The sequence below is a fragment of the Strigops habroptila genome, chromosome Z (genome assembly GCF_004027225.2).
Source record: "Strigops habroptila isolate Jane chromosome Z, bStrHab1.2.pri, whole genome shotgun sequence".
Taxonomy (NCBI): domain Eukaryota; kingdom Metazoa; phylum Chordata; class Aves; order Psittaciformes; family Psittacidae; genus Strigops; species Strigops habroptila.
This window is the reverse complement of record NC_044302.2, coordinates 15,867,332-15,893,948: the sequence shown is the minus strand read 5'-3', so window position 1 is coordinate 15,893,948 and position 26,617 is coordinate 15,867,332. Positions and strand designations below refer to the sequence as shown.

The following is a 26,617-nucleotide window of genomic DNA, read 5'->3' as shown; positions in this document are numbered from 1 at the left end:
ATCTCATGAATATGTAAATAGTTTCCTGGAAAAGCTGTAAATATGCCTAAGTATGCTAAATATATACCTGCTGCTGGCAAGAAACGGGTGCGCTCACCTTTGCAAAACGATTCGTGTGTGTGCCCCGCACTGCAATAAAGAATGCTGCTTTCTAAAACTCCAAATTGAGTCTTATATTGTTTCTCCAAGCGACTTTTACAGTAACAATATATGTAAAATTATGATTTAAAGCAGGCAACAGTAAACAGATTCCAATTTGCTTATGATTACCTCTTCACTGTATTCCATCCTGGATCTGGCAGTTGCCATGTTTTTTGTAAGAAATCATCAATGAACACATTGCAGGGTCAAGTGGAGTCCCTGATTTGTCATCTGGTGAGCACAGTCACATTAGTGCTGGTGAGAAAAACATCTCACTCTGTTCTTATGCCTTTCTTTCAATTATTACAGCATACACCATTCGGGTTGAACTTGTGTAGAGTAACAAAGACAACAACTTACTTGGGTATTGCACGTTTTGCAGAACTGTTTGATTTTCCCAGCAGAAATATCAGTATCTTCGTAACATTCTCTGCACTCATACATAGCGAGCCCTCCGCAAATGCGGCACTGCCTGGGAGCTGCATTTTAAAAGAAGGTATTAGTCTCCAATTTGGGGAGGCTTTTTTGGTTTTTTTAAGACTAGGGGTATAGAAAGGAGTGAGGATTACTACTTTAAAAAAAACCCAAAACACTACATTAAAAAAAAGCTAGAACAAGACTGCCAATCAAAGCAGAAATATACGACAGTATTTAACTTTTCTTTGTCATACTGTGGAATAAGAGAAAAACACTTAGAGTGGGAAGTTGCAAAACAGTAAGTTCTATCAACTGCATGAACAAGTGAAAGCAGGCTTTTACATCAAGTTAGTTCTCCTTCATTATACTGGTCCAGCTAGCTTAGCCCCAAGGTCTGTCAACACCAAAGAAAAAAAACAAACTAAAAAATATCGTAAGCTGATGGCCATGACAGTTTCAGAGACTATTACCCTAAAATTTTAGTGGTTTTATTAATTCTTATCTCACATTTAAAACTGTGTGTCTTTCCTTAGGTGATGCAATGTAAAATTCAGTCACAAAAAAAGTGATCAATTTATAGCTGAAAAATGCACCATCGCTAGTGCTGTACGTTTACACACTAATCTCAGGTTCTCTTCTTCTGGTTTGATGAACTCTGACAAAGAGCTTAGGAACAAGCAGCACAAACTGATGAAGACTAATGAAACATAGTCAACATTGTGAATACCTGTTAACCAATCTCAGTGCTACATTTAGCTTTTAAGATTTCCTACCTGCATATTAATGAATTGTTTTGCTGATAATAACTCAATTTTAACAATACTGTCTCGAAATAAGAAGTTTAGTTGTCCGGATACTCAAGCAAGTTATATTCTATATAGTTATAAGCAACATATAAGCAAGGTATATTCTATATTCTTCTGAATTATAGCTTTTAATTGACATAAGAAAAAAAACAGCATTCAGCATTCTAGCCAGTAATCTTTCCTTTCTCCTCAGCCTGAGCCTCTTGCACTACCTGGTTAAGTATTTAATTAAAAACCAAACAAAACCCCAAAACTACCAGGTGTACTAACTTTCACTGTGTCAAGTCACTATCAACAAATCTTCCATCACACAATGCAATGTTATATACTTACTGTCTTCAAGTAAGTCTGTTATATTTAATTCCAAGGATGGAAAAATTTTGTTGAACATTTTGAAGTCTTTTCCAAACCGAGGCATCTGGATGATCAGGCAAGAGGGTGCCTACGTAAATTGCCAGAATATAATGTAACAAGCTTGAGATAGACAATTACCTAAATTTAGGGACATATGTCTAATCCAGTAAACACTCATGTTATTTAAAACTTGCAACCCTTTGACTTCAAAATTAACAAGAGGGTAAGCGAAAGAGAAGTCTTTGAGAGAAACTATAGCTAAAACACAAAACCAAACAAACAACAGGAAAGTGGCATCTAAACCACTGTCAAATGTCGTACATTCCAGTCATACTCAAGTAGGATAGTAAATGTACTGGACTACACTCCCGCATGGCAGGGGGGAATCTTGCTTTGTAAAGCTTTCTACAGAGGTATCTCAAAATACTAGTTCTTGCAGCAACTTACTGGCAGTAACTAAGAAGTTTTCTTTTAGTAATTCTTGACCTATGTTACTTTGGTCTGTTCAGCCAAAGGATACATGTCATTAAGGCAACCTTAAAATATTTCTGTAACATAGGCAACCTGTACCCCTACGTAGCACTCTCATTGCAAACACGTCACATTTTGTTTTCACACAAAAATCCCACTCTTGTTCCATTGCCAAATGGGCAAACATCCAAGTATCATCACTAACTGAGCAACAGCTGTCACCAACCTCTGCAAACTTCAAGTTGCTGTTGATGAATGACCACTCTAGTAACTGCTGAATTGTCGGGACTCCAACTTTCTCATTTTTGTCCATAAAAATTTGATAGAAGTAACAGTCTTGTACTTTCTGACCTGCTGATCTAAAAACAGATTAAAAGAAAACAGATTTAGAAGCTTTACTGTAACAATGATTGTATTTTCCTAGTAAAATAACATCTACCAGAAAATAGTCTATACAACATCCTCTCTGCATTGAAATAGATTGTGCTTCCAAAACCAACCCCAATACACAAAAAAACCCCAGCCAAACATGCCACCCCACCTCACCCCCCTCTCCTCCCCAAAACCCAACCAAAACCAAAAACCAAGAACCACAAAACCTCAACATTTTATATTGACAGAGAGAGGGACAAAAGATTAAGCTACCAATTTAAATAAGCTTTGAGGTCAGATGTTTCAAAACAAAGTAAAAATTAAGTACTTATATTTTCAGGTTATATTTCTCTAACAAAAACGTACATCTGCAGCATTTGGAAAGAGAGCTTCAGATGAGCAATACAACCTACTCTGTAAGGACGTAAGAAAGGATACAGAAGACTGTGCTTACATTAGAGAAATGGATTTTGCTATCATGGACAAAAAGCACATAGGAGTAACCAACAGAAAAAGAAAAAAAGTTAAGTAGGACCTGTTTCACCCCAATGTCAATGTTCCTGGGAACGTTCATCACATTTGCTATAAATGGTAACCTCCTCCCATCACAGCCAGCATTTAAGACAACACTGCTTTTTAGAGTACCCAGGTGTTGAGAGGATTCTAACAGTATGATGCTCAGAGTTACTATTATTAATTTCAAGCCTTATTTCTAAGAAGAAAGGAGACTTCTGAATTACTGTTTAAGAGTTAAGGTATGTGCACAAAACACAACATCTTCAGTGCTAAAAGCTGAATGGTGGAATCTAAGTTCTGTTCTCCTCCGTATAGCACAGGCGTGACAAAAACCTCAAAGGCTAAGCTCTACAAAAGAGGGATTAAAGAAATACTGAGGAAATGTACAAGCGGAATAAGAGGCATCTTCCCTTGCTTTTACTTTACTCATTTCAGCTGTGATTTCTACCACAGCAGCACACCTATTAACTACTAAAAACTAGAAATACATTCTCACATCAAGATCTATTATTCTAATAATAATAAAGACCATTATTATAATTATACTATTGTACCCCAGCTATTTCACCAGAATAACACATAAGCCACAGGAGTTTCTCAGAATGTATTTCATAGAATTGAAGAGACGTAGTAACAACTGTAAGGGCCTTAAGATGGCAAGCTGTTCTCTGAACACTTGTCTATATAAGCCAAATACATGCTTGAAGTTACTAGTTTTTGTGATTTGTGGGGGGGTTTTTTGGGGGTTTTTTTTTGGGGGGGAGGTTTTGTTGTTGGGTTTTTTGGGTTTTTTAACTTAACAGAGGCCTGTGTCCAGGCAGAAGCAGGAACACAGTTCCAAATTCACATATATACGCCTTGATCACTCATCCTTTCCAATTCTTTTCAAGATTTCCCTACGGAACCACCACAGAAGGTAGCCTCAGTACTCTCACATGGCATCTACACAGTGAACTACAGCATACTGCATAGAGATGCTGTAGTTACAGTGTCGTAGCTTCCATATCTCTGCACAGCACAACAGACAGTGGGCACCTACCTCACACACTCCTGAGCTAAAGCAGCGTATAAACTAATACAATTCCTGTGATGAAGAAAGGACTGAAAAATTACAGACACTGGGGCAAAACCCACCTACCAAAAAAGGCAGCTGTCAAATTTGTCAATAGAACTTTATTATATTCTTATTAGAAATATGAATCATATCTCAAAGGTGCTCTAGGAGCTCAATTGGAAAGGCAGCAGACACTCTCTCACCAGCCTATACAAATAGAAAAGTTCAACAAAGAGAAAAAGACTCACCTTATTTTCAACAGTGGCTCAACTCTTAAAATATGGTGAAATAAAATATTCAAAAATTCTTCTGGATCTGTGGGAAGAGGGAGAAAAAAAAAGTCTTATTAGTATGCAAAACCAGATACATTATTTAAGGCTGATTTTGAATAAATGTTTCCAAAATTTTAATAGGAACAGAAGTAAAGGTTCATTTTTATAGCTTTATTAACACTGGTAAGATGACAAACTATGAAGACTTTCATGACACAAAACTATTTAATCTTTTGGTGTCAAACAGTCGTAATAAAAGACACAGGCTCAACAGGGTAAAAAAAGCTTTCCAGTAAAGATCAGAAAGATGCTCTGTACTTCAGGGGAATCATCTGGCATCATGCAACTGTTCCAGAAGAAATAAAAGCTTTTAAAAGAAAACAATGAAACTGCAAAGAAGCAGTGAGGATGGTGACAGTAACACATAAAAACCACAAAAAAAGCACAAAGTTCATCTAAACTACAGACTGAATTCTCTAATCAAGAATGCAGCCAACAGTGGCTTCCCAGAGGTCTGTTCTCCCCCAACACTGAGAGTTTTCTGATATATTTCTCTTCCTGCCACTAACTAATAAATACTGGTTTTCAGCATTTAACAAAGAAAGTAGTGTTCTCCCAAACAAAAATGAAACAGCTACATAATACAAAGCTAATTAATCATTATACGCAGCAGAAGATCAAAAGGTTGGGAATTTATTTTTCTAACATGATTTACACATTTTATTTCTTAAAATACTATATAACCATTGTGACAATGAAATGTTGTAAAGATTATTCCTCAAGGACCAAAGGGACATTTTGAAAGAGGACAGAGACCCCAGTTTATCACAATCTTCATTTCTGAGGAAAAGCCCTCTCTGCTAGAAGGCAAGAAAAGAAATCCAGTCTTTCACTGACTTATGGCAGAAACTGTTCAGCTAGGGCTCCCCACAGACTGAGGAAGCAGAAAAGTCCTTTTTACCACCCAATGGTCACTCTGATCTCTGGTGGAGATATTACCGCTACAGAGAAATATATGTGTGGTTTGCTCTGGTGTAATTACATAGCAAGCTGTTTCAGTTCCTTCACATTATGGTTCTTATAAATCTCAAAGAAAGAAAAACCACCCCAGTTACCTTTTTCCTCTGAAGTGAATCCTGATGCAGCCTCAACTTTTTCAAGTATTTTCCTCAGTTTCATTATTTTTGTAGCACATACATATCCATATCTAAGACAAATGGGTTTAATAAGCTATTAGCTAGTTTGTGATCAAGTCAGAGAAGAAAAAAACCTCTTAAATGTTGAAATACAGGCTCTCAGATCCCTTTTTACCCGTGTACAGTGTTGCTTCAAAACTATGATTGACTCCTCATATTCAGTCTGACTTCCAGCTTTTTCAATGCAGTATAAGTTTAGTGCAGTGCTTAATAACATCCTTACATAACCTTTAAGACCTCTTTTTAAACATTAACTTACCAGGGTAAGTGTTTTCTGATTTGTCAGTCAATTACTTTTGATTTTTTTTCACTCTACTTTGCATCACTTAATACATTTTCAGAATGTCACATAACAGCACTGTGGGCGTTGTTAACAAAAATATTTCAGTATTTGAGAAAAAAAAGATACAGAAGCTGAAGTTTTAAGCATTCAATCTTTTCCTCTAAAACTTTATAAGAAGTGCAAATAAAGACTTGAGCATGGTGGAAAGGCAGGAGAAGTAAGACTTTCAGTCTTCTCAGCCACTTTTTCTGCGGACCAGGGTATATCCTACAGTCTATACCAAAGAACCCTGGAACACACCAGGCAAAGTACACACACCTGTGCAAGAACAAGGATTCAGAAGCCATCATTTTATTCCAGGAAACCAAAGAAAAATTTTGTAATAAATTGTTCAGTGACAGTCCACAGAATTTCAGAACTACGCTTAAAAAATAAAGTTACACACAAACAACTTTTCATGCAAATTTTTGCCACATTTCCTTTGTTCATTGTGCCTAAGAAATTACAAAGCTCATGTTGTCTAGATGTGTTTTGACCACTTGCAGAACACATGTAAAAATTAACAAAACTTTTAAAGCCCCGACAAATCTATCAAATTGTGAAACTCCACATGAAGTAATTCAAATACTTCTCTTGTCAGCAACAGCATTAAAAACATGTAAATATGGATCCTATGAACTAATATAACTTGCATTTATCAATGCTTCTGTATTCCTACCTATGCAAATTCTACAATAGCTTTATGCTGATCAATTTCCAAATAGAGACCAGTGAAAATATTTTATCAGCAACAATGAAGAACTATTTCCAGTTAGCACTGCTTAAATTTACCTTGATGAATAAGTAAAAATACTCAATCCAACCAACAGAAAAGATTGGCAGCAGCAGCTAGCCAGACTTTTCAGGTTTACAACAGGAATGCATACACAGCAGAATCTGGTGTAAAAATTTATATTAGACCAGAGACCAATTCATGTCTTTACTTACATTCTCAGAGGATTCACAATCTCTGTCCTCAACAGCTCTTGGGTCTCACTATAATACTCTACGTCATTCTTTTCTTTAGGTCTGAGTAACACAGTGTCCAAAACAGAGCTAAAAGAAAACAGGCTAGGAAGAAAAAAAGAAAAGGAAGGTTATCTTGATTCTGGAAGATACAACCACTCAGATGCCTGAGCAACATAAGACAAACCAAGCAAAGCCACAGGAAGAATTAATAGAACTAAATAAACTCAAAAAGATATAATTAAGGACAGAGGACAACACAGCTGTACTAAATAGGAAAAGACCACTCTAATCCAGTGTCCTTTCTGCAGTAGCGTACAAAACCAGTTGCCCAGGCAGGATTCTGCAAATATAAGAGATTATTTCCCTCCCTCCACCCCTCAGCCTGTGCACTCTCATCCTTCAAAAATTACCAGGCCAGGGACTCACTAAGTCAAAAAGAGTACAGATACATAAGGGCCAGCACAATTTGGACATGATTAGCACTTGTGTTCTGCTGCAAATGCTGCAGAAGCTGTTCAGATTGGAAGAGCATAGTAATGTGTCAAAGGTTGCAGTGCGTGACTTTGCAGGCTGCACAGCAATACAGACAGACAGTAATTACAACAAAGATCAGTGTTGTGCATTTCTAGCATGGGATGCCACTATACAAATTATGAACTTACCAGAATAAGGTGGAGTCTAAGTAACAGGAGTTGTAATGACCCTGGATACCTTTCTTCTTTCCAATCATTGTCTCTAAACCTTCTTTTTCCATTTTTGGAGGAGTGTTTTCTTCTACAACTTCACTTAAGTAACCTCCAAAGGCTGAAAGTTTTTTTTTCAAAAAACACTTTAAAGCCTCAAATTTTATCCTCCTTGAGATTTTCCTATTAATGTTTTATAGCTAAGTTGCTGCCTTAGTGTAAGCATTCCTTCTCTGGACTAGCACAGCATTTTATTATAGCTGAGACTCACTGCTTCCAGAAAGCAAGCAAGGCCTTACATCCCACTGACAATGAACATTAGAGTGCTTCAGAAAGCCTGGAGCACTGAATTAGTTTTATCCAGTGGGAATGAAGTTCTCTTCTCATTATACATGCCCTGCTCGCACTATTTCACAAGTATCAGACACTTTTTTCTTTGCTGTTGTCCCAGGCAATACAACATGACCCAAGAAATCTAAAATATTTGAAGCCAGGAAAAAATTGAGTTTTTCACCACTAACATCTACCATTCAAATACATGCTTATCTATGTTAACATTTAGAAAAAAACTAATTTGACATTACAGAAAAATAATTGTCTTAATTTCTGATAATGCAGTCAGCTATTGCTGGAGTTCCAAATACCATTTTCAACAAGATTGCTTTATCACTGCTACAGATGTACAGCATAACAAAAACAAAAATCCCTTAATTTTATGAATTTAAGTATATGAACATTTTCTTGTTTTAAAAAGTAATCCATAGAAGGGTTATGTTCTGTACAGACTGATATTCTAATCATTCATCTCATTTATATAATACCTGTACAGATTTTCAAGTGTTCCATACAAAGAACATATTGCAGAAATAAACAAAACCAAACCCCAGCTCAGTTCCCAGCTGATAAGTAAGTAGAAGCTCAGTACCTAAAGAGTTGCAGCGTTCAATCTGGTTGGAAACAGGCTGTAGTGAGGCAAACCTGGAATCTGGCCTGCAGCTTTTGAGTTTAACAAAAAGAGCTTTCTTCGGAGCACAAGTGAAGTATCGAGTTCCTTTAAATGTGCCATCCGTACAACCTGCACATTCATCTTCCTGAAAATTCAAGTGAGAATTCACTATGTTTCTTATTTCTCGAATTCTGGAGTAAGACATTTGACAGTATATCTACCCATAAATCACCCTTCAGCTACTCTGAAGTTTGATATACAATATTCTTGCATTTTAGTACACAAAGCTGCACCTGAGGTAGGCTTTAACTGGGTTTTTTGAGAAAATTAAGAGAGTCATTTTTTTCCTTCATGCTTAAACTTCCACTCAATCCAAAATAAAAATTCCATCAGAAGCAGCCTGGGGGAAGTGGAAGTGGAGAGCAAGAATTAAACCTGTCAACATTAGAACTTAACTAAGCTAGCCAGTAACTCCAGATACCTTCTTATAGTTAGAAAGAACACACATCCACTACCAAGCATCTTTTAAAACTGAATTAAAATCACTAAGCATTGGATAGTGTGAATACTTCCAGGGTGACTGTCACCCGCACAAAAATATATCTCATCTGCAGAACACACAAAATGTACATGAAGGAAAAACAACACAAACTAGGTATGAAAAATAACAAGTTATCATTATTGATCTTTGACAACATGATTTAAAGTATACTGTCTGCTTACTAACAGCTGCTAGGTTTTAACACAGAAATGCCTGATGGGCAAGTCCGAGACCCTGGTTCAACACAAGGCACCCTAAGATGAAACCTCAGAACACCTGTGGCAAATGGTAGCTTGAGCTTCACCCAAAAAAAACCCAATCTGAAATTCCAGTCATATTCTCCCTTACTTTGCTAAAGACGTCTGTTGTTTTACATAATTGTACACTGCTCTATCTGAAATGTTACTGAACATGATCCCAAAATAAAGAACCGTATCTCCCTAATTGCATACACATTTATTTAGCTGATAGCCAATCACAACCTTGGCAGCAGCTGCCACAGAGCAAATGTCAGCACATAGCAGCAATTCATGGTTGCAGCAACTGTGAATTTACATAGGGCCCACAGAACACATCAAGCACATAGCTGTCAAATCAATAGTACCACTACTAGCGATTATCAGAACCAGTGTTTTCTCTCTGACAGTTGTGACTCTGACCACTACCTGTTTGCTAGTATGCAAAAAATAAACAAAAAATTCATATTCAATAAAGACTCTTACAGCCAGGGCATCTTATGTAAACCTGCATTTTAACTTTTTTCAATTAATATCTCTGTAACACAAGCAAAGGGCACTCCTTTAAAAGTAAGTGAACAACCCTAGAAATTCAGTTACCCATTGTGACACAAAGACATCTCAGGGCCTACCAAACAGAGTAATGTCTAGGCCAGCCAAAGAAGTCAGAACTCATCTAAGAATTTAGCTGAGCTATAAAGAGATCACAAGGCAACCTGTTTGAACAAATTCCTCCAGACTGACTGCTTTTGCAAAGTATACAGGCACTCTCAGAAACAAAGCTAACATTAATATGAACTACAATTTATATTTACCAGTTCCAGTCCAGCTAATACTTCATTTACTCCAGGGGGCTGTCCAATCCAGCGGATTACTCCATAGAAAGGAGGATTTTCTTTAACTTCAGCCAAGGAACCTGCTTCAAGACCATGCGAGTTCCCAACTGGGCCTGCTGATGATGGACTCTCCTGGCTTGCTGTAGTATTTACATCACCAATGACAGACTGAACAGATAAAGAGAGAGGGCTGTGTCCAATAGCAGTACCAGTACCGTTAGTGTTTGACGTTTTTGTCAAGCTGAAAGGGAGGGAGTGAAATCTGTTTTCTGTAGACATAGAGTTCGTTAAAGGTGGCTGCAGTGGTGGTGAAGAATGTCCAAATCCAGGAGATGAATCACTAAGTGATTTTGCTGGGTCTTCGGCAGCTATTAAAAATCAAAACCACGATATCAGTTAATGTTGTTTTTTTTTTTCCCCATCTTACAAAAGGAAATACTTAGCTATCAAACCAATGAAGTGCATTTGCAAGCACATCAGATTTAATGGGTGCCCTGTGTAGGAAGCACTAACAGGTGGGGACATGTAGGAAGATGTTTGTCACTTGGCAACACTGGGGAGACAGAACTGGCTGAGCAGACACTGCTGCAGTCCCACCACTTTTACCAGAAACAGAAACAAACAACGGAGAAAGATGTTAGCCAGAAACTAGAAGAAGATTTACACTGAAAATGGTCTTTTTTTTAGCCCTTTGGCTCCACATCAGATTTTTTCTCTGAATTCAAGTTAACAGCACCAAGGATTATGACTGTAATGGACAAAACTAGGGAGAACTCATTGGTCAGTGTGATTGAGGAAGGGATGTGGTTCTCAGCTCATACAGAGATGTGTAATTGCTTGTAGATATGATCTACAGATGCAAAAATGTTTATTGCCCTTGCTCCATCACAATGCACTTTGGTTCTAACACAAAGAATCTATCAATGTCTATAAAGAATTAAGGATTTAAATAAGTAATGATTAATACAGAGCTTGATAAATACGATCACAACTAGATGTAATAGCACGTGTTCTGTATCTTATCTCTCTACATGGCCTCAAATACACAACTGATATTCACAGAGCAAAAGCCTCTTCTTCACACCTCTTCTCCCCATGCTGTTTTATTAACTGAAGTTAATGTCCAAAAATTTTTATCCTTTACTTCCACAGTCCTTTCTAGATCAGATATTTTCCTTGTTTATTTTAAATATTATAATAAACTATTTTTTAACCAGAGTTACAAACTGTTGGAACATCATCTTCAAAGAACAATTTGAACCCATTTTCTTTTACGGTTCATGGAATTCTGAGACTACTACTGCTATAGGCTTCCACTGTAAATTAACATTATTAGTTTAGTATTTACCCCTTCAGTCACTACCCAGCCAGTCACACTTCAGACGAATCAAGATATACTGATCCTTGAGATATGTGCAACCATACTTGGAAGAATTCAGGGACAGATTTTACAAATTAACTTCAAAAAATACTGAAAAAAAGAATTATATGCTTATTTAGATTAATTACACCCCCACCTCAGACTGATTAGCTGGCATGGCAGAATATTGCAGTTCCTTTAGGTCTATAACATTAGCTATGAAAAGACAGGCAAAATAAAATTACTCTATACACTTGGTTACAAGGAATATCTTCGTATCTTCCTTCCAAGCCTCAGCTTTTATTTTGCCTGCAAGACATGTGCATTCCCACAGAGCTGCGCACACGCTGCCGAGAATGCAATCTCCTACATGCAGGATAAAACCACAGGTCTGTTACTTAAGACAGAGTATGTTTCCATGGAGGTTCGAAGATGTTTTTTATGATACAGTATACCTTCCACTAAGACAATATATTCCAACTGCTTTAAATTTAAACTCATACTTGTTTTATTTGAAAAACATCAGTACACTCTAGTTTTGTTTTTTTAAATAAAGTGTATGTCTGCATGAAAGACAATAATCTCTCTTTACCTTCATCAATATACCATGGGGGTTTTGCTTTTGTTTGAGGCTGAGAGTCAACCGATGAGCCATTTAATGTGTAGAAGACTTCAGATCTGTTTCTATTTCCAGTTTCAGAGGTAGATCCTGGAAAACAACATAAGGAGATTAACCTCTGCCTACAAAAGCTTAGCTACACTCTTATTTCATGGTATAAATTTGTTACTATACTTTCAAGAGGACAAAACTGCCTTTCCACAAAGCAGCAAACTCCCCCATCAAAGCTAACACATTTCTAAGCTTGCGACAAGGTACTAGTTTATCTCAAACCAACTTAATCCTCCAAGCTGAAATTTCAAGTCACCAACCTGATGGCAGCAGAATATACCCCGCAAGTGCCAGTTTTTCATTGCTGTAAGTTATGGATATAAGAAAGTATTTGAGATACAGTGTACAGCAAGTATTTTTGGGTTTTAAAGCAAAAAAAATCAGAGTAGGCAAATAAATTACTGATTCAATTCCACACAGCTATGACTTGTGCCAACATAGAGCCACAGTTACTTGACCGAAGACCATTTCTGCCAGCATCCAATGCGAGGCAGAATGAAAACTTACAGGATATACTGTCATTAGTATTCTACAACCTAAACCAGCCACTAGTAAACTAGTAAATTGAATTTTGATTTCTGCCTTTTAAAATATAAATTTTTTCCCCTACAGGTTTTGTTTTGGTTTTTTTTATTTCGTTGGTTGGGGTTTTTTGTTTGGTTTGTTTTGGTTTTTTCCCTGGAAGGATTTTCAGAGCTGGCCAAAACCAGAGTAAAAAGAAGTTTATTCAAGAATTCAATCTTGGTTTTGAATTGCAGCAAAATTAACTATTTACTATTGAGTAGATCTGCTCCTGGGCTAAAAATTTGGAAGTTTCTAGTCCTGCAAAAGGGGTACTATATTTTTTTAAAAATAAAACACTAAACAAACACCCACACACCCCACACTTTCAGAAAATAAGAATACAGCCCTGAAATGGTTATAATAGACAACAAGCTAATACGCTCCTGAAGTTTTGCTAAACCTCAAACTGTTTTTCATGAAAGTGAAGGTGTTTTGAGCAGTCTTAACTTAAACCACCTACGTTATTATGATCAAGTAAATTCACACTAATATTCTACTTCAGAGAAATTTACCTTGATATATTAACTGAAATAATAAATGAAGTGACAGGAAATGCAAGGCAACACTCTTCCCGAAGCAACAGAAATTTGTAAAGAAAATCAGTTCCCATACATACCAGTAGACTTTGGCTTACTATGATTGAACAAGCTTTTGTCACCACCACCTCTTGAGGTATAAGCAAGCTTGGGAGGTCTCCTGTCCTGTGACACAGTCTCTATGATGCGGTACATAAAAGAATATTAGTTTCCATTTTCTATGCTTTCACTATGTCAGAGAGAAGTTCAACTTGAAATGTAACTGAACCAAGGTCTAGCATCGTAAGTTTTAACACTGAGTGGAGCAAAACCTTGTTTGGCACATAACCAGCATTTTACATATATAGGATTTGCTACTACCACATCAGCAATTACTTTACTCGGAAGTCTTCCATTATTTCTTGAACACACCAAATACATCGAAGAACATGAAATCAATCTACATGCGTGCTTCCATTATGGGAACAGATGCAGGAAATTCTAAACTTTGTTTTCTACCAACACATCTGCAACAAATGCTCTTTCCCAAAATGGAGAAGTTCCCACGAATTCTCCAGAGAAGGGGAGAAATCACGCAAAAACATGCATCCCAACTAAACCAACAAGAAGGAAATGAACGTAAGAGAAATCAGCCAAATTGAAGAGAGCAGACAACAGTTAGAGTACAGGCTGCACAGGACCACACAACTCAGAAAAGGAATCAGGGGACTGTGGTGATTACAAGTTAACATTATTCAGTGAATTATTGTGGATAGTGAACCTTTCCACAGTTTTGTTAGGAATTTTCAAGTATTTACTCATAGAATGCATAAGTAATACTATCGATAATTCTATCAATAATAGATAATACTATCAATACATTTCAAGCACAGAAAGAACAGCTTTCTGATCCAAGATACTTAAACTCCTGAAGTAAATTGAACAACATTCAAAAAATAGATTCCTGCTACCAACACTTACATATTTGTTAATTTTACATAACTGCACAGAAAATACTATACAATTTGACATCAATTCTTTTCAATATTAAACCTTTTCTAATATTGAGAGTGGAACAAAAAGGAGGAGGAAACTGAAAAGAAGTATAACACACAGAGTTCAGCTAATTCGAGTGAATTTAGGATATTAATTCCACAGTATTGTTTTAATCATGTAACTCTGCCTGAGTTGAGATGTTATCAAAGCTTGCCTTCTGGTTAAGAAAGTAGAGCATACCTGGAATAACATCATTGATATGCAAAAGAAGTGTACTTTCAACACTTGCAAAACTGCACAGCTGTATTCCATTATATCTTCCATCCCAGTTTCCAATAGGATTATCCTAAAAACAGAAAAACATGTTAAATGTATCCCAAGAGAAGATTTACAGCATACAAAACCCACACATATGTCTTTAGGAATGCAAAAAGTAAGAAAATGAAAGGTTTTACAACACCTGCTTTTTCCTGTAACAAACTTTGTATTTGGAACATCCAAACATTACGGTCTTCCAAGACAAACAGGAACTTAAAATCTGTTCTTTTGGAAAATATTTCTTATTTTAACAAGCATTCTTCTACTAAAATTCATTATTTGTAAACAGGTTAGAAAAACTCCAATGCATTGTTAGGCAATGGCTACTGTAATCAAGAAAATGGAAGCACCTGATGATCTACAAAAACAAAACACCCTCCAACTACCAAAAATTTGGAAGCTGTTCATTTTAAAAAATTGAAGTTGCTAGAAATAATTTTTAATGGCAAGCTTCACATTTTCTTGAAAGATCAACTTTTGTACTTAAAACTCAGTATTTTTAAGATAGGACAAAGTCAAACAAACAAAAGTTACATGAAAAACAAGCTCTTAAAAACAGCTCACAAAGGCATCCAGCTTACTGTTTCAAAAGCCAGAACAAAACCAGTCTCACAAGACAACACTCAACTCCATCACAGCAAGACTGACATCTAACATGGCAAGTAGCTCAGTGGAGGCTCCTCAGAGTAACTAGAGTATTTCTCCTGAACTGTTTAGAATCAAATAGGATACCATTTACCTGATGCCAAAAAACAATGACCGCCAAGGGGCATCTTTGAACACAAGTGTTTATTTCCCATTTTAGGTCAGCCTCCGCTGAAGTAGCTTGTGGATAATGCTTCTTCTATAATGCATGTAATTTGCTAGCTAACACACATGCAGAAGTTATTAAATTCAGATTATTTTCTTACCATGTCCACTCCAACAACGTATCCTAAACTTTCGTTTCCTGGTAAGACATCACAGAATATAACTGTCCCATACTCTATACTCTCTCCTATCTTCAGAGAAACCCTGGAGTTGATCTCCAGAGGAGGAAGTTCTACCTGCATTGCGTCAACAGGAGCTGCATAGTCACTTTCCAGTTCATTGTCGTCATCTTCCACCAGCTCCAGTTTGTCCAAAGCAACAAAAACCCCACAATCCTCATCGCATCTGAAAAGCTGCTTGCCTTGGTACTGTCCATCAGTAAAGCCCTGACCACGACCTTCTTCCTAAGTGTGGGAGGAGGAGGTGGGGGGGGGAAGGAAGGAAAAAAAAAAAAAAAGAAAAAGCAGCGTATTTTGTGCAGAAGCAGACTACTACAAAAGCAGTAACAATGCAGTGCTTTGAAGAAACTGCAATTAGAATTGGTCTGGTGAACTACCATTATATTTGGAGAAATCTGTTGCTGGAATCTGTGGCAAATATATGCTCTGTCTATCTTAGGGGAATAAACAGTAAGATCTTGTTTGACCAGAGAGTAGCTGCAGGCAGAAGCCTTTTTACTCGGAGAAGCATGTTTTCTTCAGGTGCAAATCTTGCTTCCATCATCAAATTTTTGCCATATCAAGACAAGACTAATACATATTAGACATAATGCTAAACGTTCAAAAGTTCCACTTAGACGCCAAATAAAGAGAGAAAATTTTCAGAGGCACTTGGCCCTGATATTCACTGAGGTTTAGTGGGAAACGCAAAGAATTTAGAGAAGTTTAAAGAGGACTTTGAAAAACATACTTCTAATGCCAGAATGACACCTTCTTGAATCTTAACCTTCAAAAGCTTATGGCCAACATTAATTTTGCAGATGTATCTCACTAGGCACACAACAGCAACATCCTCTATCTTAACTAGTTGCCATTTGACTTTTAGAGCTCTACGAAACTGGCAGCCCTGAAATCCAAGCCTGCATTTAGGGATTGTATCCTGCCACGTGCAAGGAAAACCAAAGTACTTAAAAGAAATCTGAGAGTCAAATATTTGCCACGGTGGGGATGTAAGTAATTAAATTTTCCTAGGCTGGAAGAGTCTGAGTACATTCTTTTTGCCAGTCCATGCACCTCATCAAGATTTACTTAACATGCAGAATACAAGGCAGGTGTGATAGGGTGTGTTCACAGGTATTTAATAACAATACTTATGAAAAGACTGAAGATTACGGAATTTTTAGGGGTAGTGATGCTTCTAGAACTGAAAACTATTATGACTGCCTCTTTCAACAGAAGAGTTTTAGCTCATCTTATAAAATATGTATGATGATTCCCCTTAGCAAGGAACTTACCAGTAACTCTACTCCAAAGTAGATCCCTGTTAGGGACCTTTCTTGCATCAAAGGTCCTCTGAAACGAACAACTCCAGGAAATTTTTCATCTCCTGATCTCAGCTGTACTCTAACAGGTGACCCAATATCTATTTGGATGCCTTTAGTTAACCTGCTTTTGCTTTTAAACAGACTGTACCTTTCCTCACAGTTAGTAATAGCCAAAAGCAACTCAGCTAGCTTTTCATTTATTTCTATAACATCTTTCTCGTCCACAAACAGGATTGCATGAGGTTGTTCCAGAATCTTTAATCCAATTTGCAGTTTCTTGCCTTTACAAGGAATATTTCTGGAGTGTCCCACAGAAGAACGGTCTTGAAAAAACTGCCCAATGCTACCTTTGGGCACTTTTAAGAGCTTTTGAGTCTGCTTGTCTAAGACACTGCATTCCTGGAGAAGCAAGTAAAAGATCCGCTCTTCCCAATAAGATGAACTTCCTTTCTCTTGACTCCATAAGCCCGAATTCATTGTGATTAAAACTTTATGAGCTGCATAGAAGTCTTCAAGAAAAATAAGCTGTTGATTTATGTGCACGGATCTTGACAAATTCTACTGGAGGGTCCAACCTTTGTGAAATAATGCAATATTCATTTTGCAAAGAACCAGATTCAGAGCAGAAAGCCTGGGGGGGGGGGGGGGGGAGGAGGAAAAGAAAAAATGCAAAATGAAACTGAGGAACTACATACTCTTGAGTAAAAGAAAGAAAAGAAAAAAACAAAACCGAAAAGCCTTTAAATCTATGACAGTCCCACTCCCCCTACAGATAAAAATAGTTCAGCCAAATTTTAGACAGTGAACAGTCTCAAAACAGCCATAGTATTTTTAATCACAGACACACCCACTTCTACTTGTAACTCCTGTGTATTTAATTTCCTCCTCTAGCTCCTTGAAGCAAGGGGCTAGGAGAAAAGTATAATAAGATGTAGAGAACTCACGTAAGTAAAAGGGAAAAGAAAACTTAATTTCAGATAAACAGGAAGAAATATCCTGCTCAAGTTTACAGACAATACTTTATGGAAGCTTACTTCTATGAAGATCTTTTCCAGTGACTAGTGAAAACTTATTTCGGACAAAGTGTACTGCATCTGTCATCACAGGTAACATTTTGATTTAGTGAAGTAGAAAATTATGTCAATGTAACAGAACAACAGAAAATGGACGCTTTAGTACTCTATAACAGCCATTTCTTTAGATAATAGAAGGGTTCCAGTAAGCAATAAACAATGTATGAAAACCAAATTGCACCAGTATTGCAACGTGCAATTCTGAAGAAAAACCTGTAGACTTTTCTTTTAAACATTTTAGAAAGATGATTCACTTCAACGAAGTAGAAGGAAATATATCAGTTATTAAAATACTCTGTAAAACAGATACATGGGTACGTATGTCTACAATTTAGATCATTCTGGATACATGAAGAAGATCTGCAGTACCTTAACTGGATTTGTTTTCTTCTAAAGATGACAGAAAAGGGTAGCATACAAATTAAGAATATATTGTCATGTAATTTTTTTCTATTAATAACCTGTGACACCACAGTTTGCATTCAGTTAAAGGAGAATCTCAATTATTTATGGATTTAACTTCAGTAAATAAAAAGCAAATACTCTTTGTCCTCATGCCTCCTCTTGCTACCCTTTTCCTCCAGATCTTTTCTCTGATGGCATTCAAATACTATAAAATCTATTGCTATGCATCCTAATTAGTTTGATCCCAGCTTCAGAAACTATTAGAAAGCAATCCAGTAGTACCGTAATTGTTTTCATCATCTGTTTTTAAACCAAAGGGTATTTAACAAAGCTCTTTCCCCCAAAGAAAAGTAGTAACAACCAGAGAGGACCTGAACTCTAAGCAAAGTAGTGTTTTTCCATCACTAGGAATTCGCCCATCTTTGTGCTGACTTGCCAAGCCTCCTGTGAGGCCCTTCAAACAACACAGCTATCTCGAACTGGAGATAGCCCGCTTCTCACAGGTGCTGTGTGGGTGTCAATGTCATCACCACACTTGGACACTGCTGCTGCAGCAGCTCACAGTAATTATGTGGTTTAAAGTGTTTCCACCTGCAAAGTAATTAACATCCAAGGGACAAAACCTGGACAGTTTCAGGCTTCACTGAGATAAAGTCTGGTAGACTGTCAATCTGCTTTCAAGTTAAAAAATTTATTTCTTCATTTTCATTTCATTCACATAAATGGGCTTTAATGCTTGTTGGTTATTAACACAAAAGTCTGATATCAATATTGGATTCAAATAGTAATGTTTTATGTAGACACTGATAAGGAACAGATCTCTCCACCCCTCACCCCCCCAACCAAAGGAAACACAATTAAATGACCATTATTTTTTGTAAGTCTACTCAGATATTAAAAGAGAGATCTATCCAAGTCCTGCCTTGTTCCCTCCCCTTACTTTTTCCAGACACTGGGAAAAAAAAGATACTGTCTTGTTCTTCATAGTTCCATTTTATGTTCTCGGCTTTCAAAGACCGGTGCTCTTACTTAACTTTCCTTTTTGTGAGTCACTGCACAAAGTTAATCAACCCCAATCCACTGCAAATAAGGATCTCCGACATTAGAGGGTTCATGACCTTTCCTATTTCACTTACAGAAATAATTAATTTTAATAAGTATGTATGGAAACAAAATATTAACAGAGAAGTCTGTTCAAGAGCTTAAACAGTAATTTCTAATTTTTATTTAAAATATTATTTATTGTATCTATTTTTTCAATAAGTATACTCTGCTTGCAGGTCAATTGCTTCAATATTACACAATCTTCACATGTTTAGAAGAATTTTGTGTGAAAACATGTTAACAGCTGTGTTTAGATTATACAATGATAACTTTATATGGCATGGTCAGCCTTTCAAAGTTCTAGTCATCCACAGAAATGTTATTAAGCTACTGAATACAGTACCAAAAGATCTTCCAGTACAAAAAAGTTCATCATTACTATAGAAAATGTCTTCCCTTAAAAACTTATCTACCACCACTGTCCCCTGTCAAAGAAAGTATACAGCTCTAAACCCCAAATCCTCCTCTTTTAGAATAATAAAAGTGATAAATTAGTATTTAGCACAGAAAAGCTTGTTAAAAAGGATGTTAAGTTCTGACAAAGATCAGAAATATCTCTCTATAAAACACTAATTTTGAGATTTATGGGTTTTTTTACAGCCATTTTCCATGGAATTGATTATCCTGTGAGCAAAGTATACTTGCTGAACAAACAGCACACCTGTATCACACTAAGACCAGAATGAACTATTAGACCTCAGTAAGAATTAACTTGGGAACCAAATTATGCTTAGCAATAAGTCATCGTTAGACTGCACAACATACCAGCAACCATAAAACTTCGCACATACCAGAGAGTACTCGACCATCACCACGGTTGTCTAAGTGCCAGAGCCCATTCAACTGCATTGTTCTACTCCGCCTACTACCTGACTTACTTTCATGCACAAGGATTTTGGGGAACAACAGACAAAACACAGTTATGACTACACCACTATGTACTTCAGGAAAAAAGTATTTTTAAAACGTCAGAAGTAGGCCATAATAACCCACCTAAATGCAAAGCTTCCCTAACTTCCTTTTCTCCCCAGTCTTGAGTCACTGCTGTCACTACAGAGTCATCTCATCCTAAAAACAGTTTGCACTGAAATACGAGAACTTTGTTTCTACCCTGGAGTAACCTTAGATGAACTACACGGACATGTCTGAATCTGCTATCAGGTTTCAGCATGAACACACAATCCTGCAGCTCTGATTCAGAGTATAAAATGACGAAGCTAAAATAAGTCGTACAGTTTCTTACAGAACTTTCACTTTAAATACCAAGCTTTAAACAGCTAAGATGCAAAGTTATGTTCTTCACAGTCCAAAATTAATTTTCAAGGGAAGATTAAAACAAGAAGTAAATTTAGTTGCAACTTAATGTGCACAGAATTACATAACTGCAATACAAGCCCCGAGTGGATAAAAACAGAAATTGTTTCTTCGAAATTGTAGCTGAGATATTGCCCAATACAAGTAAGTTCATACTGGTAACATGATTACTAAAAGAAATGCAGTTGGAAAACTCCACTGTTTTGTTTGCTGTTCTAAATTTGATACAAACATAACGACTTTGGTTCTTCCTCTGAAGTGGTACCAACCATCAGCATCCTCTGGCATTACTAGATTGGGCAAGTACACACCAATGCATCATCCTCACCGTTGTGCAGACAACCCCTCTGCCAACACGATACGCAAGTACCCTCAATAAAACTAAATGCCTATGCTCAGGTCTTGAATCGAAAACCAAATCACATTTAAGTTTGTTCAGTAACAGAGCATTTAATGGTAAGGGTGATGCCTCTGCTTATCGCCTAGCAAGACGAGATGCAATATATAACGTGCTTGCAAGTCACAAGGCTCGACGCAAGGCTGATTTTTTAAGAGTAATTATTCCCCACCCCCAATTTAGATGATTTTCCGTGCCTCCCTGGGCGGCGATGAGCAGACAGGGACGGACAGTCCCGAAGCGCTTTTGAAGTCGGAGCAGAGGGCGGCCCGGGCCTTAGCGCCGAGCTATCGGGCACGCACAGCGGGGCCAGACCCGGCTACGCACGCCTCCGCCACCGCCAAGCCCGCCTGGCCCGGCCCCGCCGCTGAGCCTCACCTCGCCCCTGACCCGCAGCGATCGCCGCGCCTCAGGCGGGGGGCCGGCGGGCACGGGAACGGCGGAGGAGAGCGGCCTGGCACGGCGAGGCCTCACCACACCTGGCGGCGCTCAGCAACGCCCCGCGGCAGCGCCCGGCCCCACGCTCGGTCGGTCACTCACCCCGTCATCCCAGCCTCGGGCGCCGGCACGCACGCACCCGGCCCCGACCCTTTCCCGGCGCCGGCTCACTGGCCTGCAGCGCTCCGTCCCCCGCCTCATACACCCATCGTCAACACCCGACGCCCCCTGCTGCCTCGCCGGGCCCGCCCTCTCGCCCGCTCCGCCCTCTCGGCCTCTCCCAGAACCAATCACAGCACGCGGGCGCCGCCGCATCTTAGCGCTATTGGCGAAGAGCGGTGCCAGGTTACGGCGCGATTCGGGGATTTCCAACGCATCAGGATTGTATGAGCCGCGGAGGAGGGCTGGGGGGGTCTGCAAGGCACGGTTGGCGGAACGCACTCCTGTCAGGGCGCTGATTGGTCAACCAGAGAGGGAGGGCGGGACGTCGGGAGCTACGGCGGGTCTGATTTGACGGCAACGGCGCCTGCGCGTGTCCGGTGGCGGCGCTGCCGAGGCCGGTTCTGTCCAGCCAGCGCTGGCGGCCGGGGAGGTCATGTTTGGAGCGCTTGGCAGTGATGGGGGTTACGCACCGGGAGCTCTTCCTGAGCAACGAGAGGGAGAATCAAACGCCGGAATAGAGTGTTGCTCAGCAGGGCGGTTATGTTTAAGCGCTGTATTCATGCATGTAGCATTTCCAGAAGACTGTGTTTATTTTTAGAGAAGATTTTTTTAATCACGTAGTCTTCTAAACTGGTGCTTTTAAAGCACCATTCCATTTTAAATACACTCTGAAATGTTGTGCTGCTAGAAGTGGGCTTCCTACAAACAAGCATCTGTGGGAAGAATAGGCTGTGACCATGTACCTCAGGTGGCTACTATAATGTTCACATACAAACACTTTCCTCGTTTCTTAGCATCTATAACATTCCATTAATATGCGTTTCTGTGTTATTTAGGAGCATGTGCAGTTCAACATCCCAAAGTAAAAAGCTGTTCTAGTCAATGCTGTTCACTACAGATCTCCAGGGTCTAGAGGGAGTCAGCAGGTCTAACGCACCCCAGGTCAAGGCTGGGTGCACCTCACTGAGCTCGGAAGCAATGTGTGCCCCTGCCACGGCTCTTGGCAGGAAGCAGGGAAGGCACAACACGGGCTTTGACTGGTCCAGGCGTGAGCAGGACAGGAGGGCTGCGGTCTGAGTGTCAGGAACCAGCGGGATTTTATTGGAAACTCCTGAGGAAACGATAAGATACCATCTGTTATGGAATCAATGCTGACAGTAATCATTTTGTTTCGTCACTTATTTAGTCACTTGCATTTTAAAGGCTCATTTTGGTTTTGAAGAATAAAGAGAAGTGAAAAGACAGTAAGATTAGTGCGTGGCGTTTCTTCACTTTGCGGAAGGGCACCCAGTGATCCGCAGCTATGCTCTGCCGATCCTCGAGGTGGCTGTCTACACACAGCAGCTGCATTTCCCGCTGCTCGTAGGGCTGCCTTTTATCCTATTGCAGAATGCATTAGCATGTCTGCTAGAAATCCTGTATATTTCATTATGTTTACAGTTGGGATATAAATAAATTACACGTGGAATGCAACTCTAAGTCTGAGTACACCGTCATTATATTTGAGAAGAAAAGGGGCAGAGACATTAGAAGAATAAAATATCAAAACACTAGATAGGAATGACTATGTGAAATACCTAACTACTCAAAACCAACTAATTAAAAACATTTCTCTAGTCCGTGTAATTATGTATTTAATCCTCCATGATTTCAGCAGGAAAATTATCACAGATCATTTAGAAAGTGTCATTCTACAGACAGAATGGTGCTAGTGAAATGCAGCCCAAGCTCACACCCCAGGTGACCCATGAGGCTTGCGTGACAGCTCTGTGTCACTGGCAGACCCCAGCTGAAAGCCTGGCCAAGACTTCTGTTTACTCTAACGCTCCTTTGTATTCCTGTAGAAGTATACAGGAGTTGTAGAGTGATAACAGGGCTTTGACAGCATAAAACGGGCCTGCTAACAGTTCTTTCATGTTGAAAACCCTGTCAGTAACACCAGCACAAGATACTTGCTGTTGAACAGTGAATTAGTTTAAACCACACTCAGGTTAAAAGAGGCATGTTTTGTAATAACGAAGTATGGTAAACAAGTTTCACTTCAAATAACATTACACTCTACAATTAAAAATAATATAAATAACATGGAACAGAATTTTGTGCTGTGCCAGGAGAGAAGTATGGTATTCATATATCACAGCATCACCCCAAAAGTGCAGACTATTCATACAGAACAGCTGAATTTCTCTGCTGCTTCAAATATGGAAATGATAGGTATTTATCCAGCTGCATTAATACAAGACAGGAAAGGTTCTTGTAGAAGCATCAAAGACAACATTACAGCACTTCCTAAATATTAGTTATGTGATAAAAGGGACTTGGATAAATATGTTAGGTACTTCTGCCTCCTCTTCTTGTTTCTCATTATCTACAGCTCTAATGAATGATGTGGTAAAATAAATAAGGTTTACTTACATAGTTTGGGGCCTGAGAGGGAAAAGCAGCACAGACCCTATGAGGCTGCCCAAAGCTGTGTTTCTGAGGACAGAAGCTGAAGAGTATTTTGTAATAGTGATATTACAGCCACATTCTTGAAAAAGAATGAGACCTTGCTGTGCCTATAATAAAATGCCAATAAAATCTGGCAGTAAACTGCAGTTTCTGTGTAACATTGGTTTATCTCACAGTTTTTCAAGTTGATACTGGCTTGTATTATATGGTTAAATATCGTGTCTGTGTTTATGTAATCTATCTGATTGGGAACATGGGAAGGGCCCAAACTAGGGTATAAATCAAGGCAGGTTGTTTTACACTATTGCAGCTGGTTCTTTAACTATCAAAGCACAAACATGGGTTTGCAACACAGGCATCCTTAACATGGCATTGCAAGGCTAGCTCATCTGGTTGCTGGTTGCCAAGGTTTAGACATAAACTTTCAGGTTAGTCTTCCTAAAATGAGTCCTTTCATCTTAAATCAGCGTGGAGGACCTAACTCCTATGACAACAACCTCCATGCACTGCAGCATCAGGATTTTAACCTTGCCTTGCTCTTACATTATTGCAAGGCCTTCTTTTTCCATATCTGTTGGTAGATGCATTTTAACACTGTTCTTTATGTATGCCAAAGTCCGTGCTTTTACAGAATACAGACTCTTAGCAAGCCAGTGAATGAGGATCCCTTTTCCATCACTGACTATGACATGGGTTTGCACTAAAATTTACCACACTTTTAGGAATAGTCAGATAAATTGATGGTGTCAGTGTGCTTGCCCATCTCTCAGAATGGTACACTGCTGTTGTGAGAATTCCCCTTTTCCACTTGTTAACCATTTACATAGTGTGTGACTGTTGGAAGTGGAACTGAGAATATAAAAAGAAAGGTACTAGTTACACATACTGCTAGCAACTGCCACTGTATACTGTAGAGTTTTTTTGAATGTGATAATCAAGTAGACATTTTGGAAGTAAAATGCTGCCAAACTACAAGCACTGGATCCCAGTGAACGGCTGTTTGGACCAAACCCAAGCTCATGGGAGCAGGGTGAGGAAGAGCAGCCTGTGGATGCCACGGCTCCTGGTCATGAGAAACCCCTTCAGGAATCAGCTGTGACCATAACAACTGGCTCAACTTAGGCAGGCAGAATTCTTGCAGAACATCCTTGATTTGTAAATTATTTCATCTTAGTCAGCCATGCTCATAATAACAGATTTCACCTTTTTTTTTTTTAATCATCCAGGTTCATTTGGCTAGGACTTGCTTATTCTGAAATAATTTAAAGTAGAGATCATACTTGATATACTAAAAAATATACTTTCCTCTTTTAGGTTTATCAAAAGCGGGACAATAGCACTAAGTATCACAAAATAATACATTGCTTTTTGGCAACACATAAATTAACAGATTGAGAATTCAAAGTTCAGGTACATCTGTGAACTGTCAGCATAAGTGAAAGGCACTGAAATCCCCCTTAGTTTTTGCTTACAATTGTAACCAAACCCATAAATCTAACTTTAAAGGAATGAAACTTAAGCCAGAAACCCATGCCTTGTCTACACTTAAAAGGGTTGGCTGATATAGCTACACCTTAGAGCTCTATTGGCAAGCACAGATTTCTTTTCTGGTATAACTTAAATCATTTTCTGCATGGAACACACTAAACTGGCTGAAGGACTGCCAATATAACAGCATCTACACTAAGGCATTTGCCAGTGTGGCTGTAGCTGCATGGGAGTGAGTTTTCATCCTTCTGACAGCTATTTTGGCAAAACTTCTATATTTAGACTGTGTCCAAGTTGAAGTTGGCATTGTTTTATGTTGCAAATAAAGCAGAAGAGAAGCATTGCCAGTTGATGGCCCTGGTTTTACATTATTTTAAATTGTTTGTTCTGAAGGAATGTGTGGGGCAGGGTCCATGTGGTCCTTTGGATGTTTGCCTCTCACATTTGTGTTGCATTAAAATCACTTGGTTTTTCAATGAGTGTGCTTTGGCAATGGTGAAACTTACATTACTAAAAAAAGATAGTGTTCATGTTATTCACCCCAGAAATAGCTGTTCCAATGCTTTAAAGCAAGTTTCCAAAGTGAACTGCAAAAAGAAGCATCTGGGCCAAAGGACCTGTGGATTAATGCATCATTCTTCTTCACTTTGCCCTCAGTTCAACAAAGAGTTTAAGCACAGGATTAATTATAGGCACACACGTAAGCCCATTTCAAATTTTGTAGTCATGTCAGATATGATAATGCTGCTTTTGAACTTTAATTAACAAGATATTTGAAATTAATCATGTTTAAGCACTGCGCAAAGTCGAGATTTCTGTCAGAACTGCAAGTTTAGATAGAGTGAGGCTATTTATTGTGGTCCCAGCTGCATTTTCTTTTCTGAACTGGATGCAAAGTCTGTAGTTTAAAGATCTCTCAAAGGGCATATTTTTTCCA

General features: G+C 38.5%; 1 protein-coding gene across 4 annotated transcripts in view; it reads right to left on the bottom strand.

The window, feature by feature from the left end:
• Window positions 1–21,810, bottom strand: part of CYLD (CYLD lysine 63 deubiquitinase) — a 28,453-nt gene extending 6,643 nt beyond the window's left edge. Inside the window, exons 1-15 of one of the 4 annotated variants that reach the window (XM_030469760.1) lie at window positions 21,682–21,810; window positions 16,819–17,479; window positions 15,467–15,769; window positions 14,478–14,583; window positions 13,343–13,441; window positions 12,085–12,201; window positions 10,112–10,500; window positions 8,499–8,664; window positions 7,553–7,694; window positions 6,870–6,992; window positions 5,519–5,610; window positions 4,380–4,446; window positions 2,416–2,548; window positions 1,698–1,806; window positions 502–620 (exon numbers count right to left, since the gene is read on the bottom strand). In XM_030469760.1, the coding sequence (XP_030325620.1) occupies window positions 502–620; window positions 1,698–1,806; window positions 2,416–2,548; window positions 4,380–4,446; window positions 5,519–5,610; window positions 6,870–6,992; window positions 7,553–7,694; window positions 8,499–8,664; window positions 10,112–10,500; window positions 12,085–12,201; window positions 13,343–13,441; window positions 14,478–14,583; window positions 15,467–15,769; window positions 16,819–17,325 (2,472 nt within the window). In that variant the 5' untranslated portion in view covers window positions 17,326–17,479; window positions 21,682–21,810. Of the gene's footprint in view, window positions 1–501; window positions 621–1,697; window positions 1,807–2,415; window positions 2,549–4,379; window positions 4,447–5,518; window positions 5,611–6,869; window positions 6,993–7,552; window positions 7,695–8,498; window positions 8,665–10,111; window positions 10,501–12,084; window positions 12,202–13,342; window positions 13,442–14,477; window positions 14,584–15,466; window positions 15,770–16,818; window positions 17,480–17,882; window positions 18,031–21,681 lie in introns of those variants that run through there. The other 3 variants (XM_030469762.1, XM_030469761.1, XM_032919654.1) reach the window with 3 other exon arrangements.
• Window positions 21,811–26,617: the final 4,807 nt, after the last annotated feature.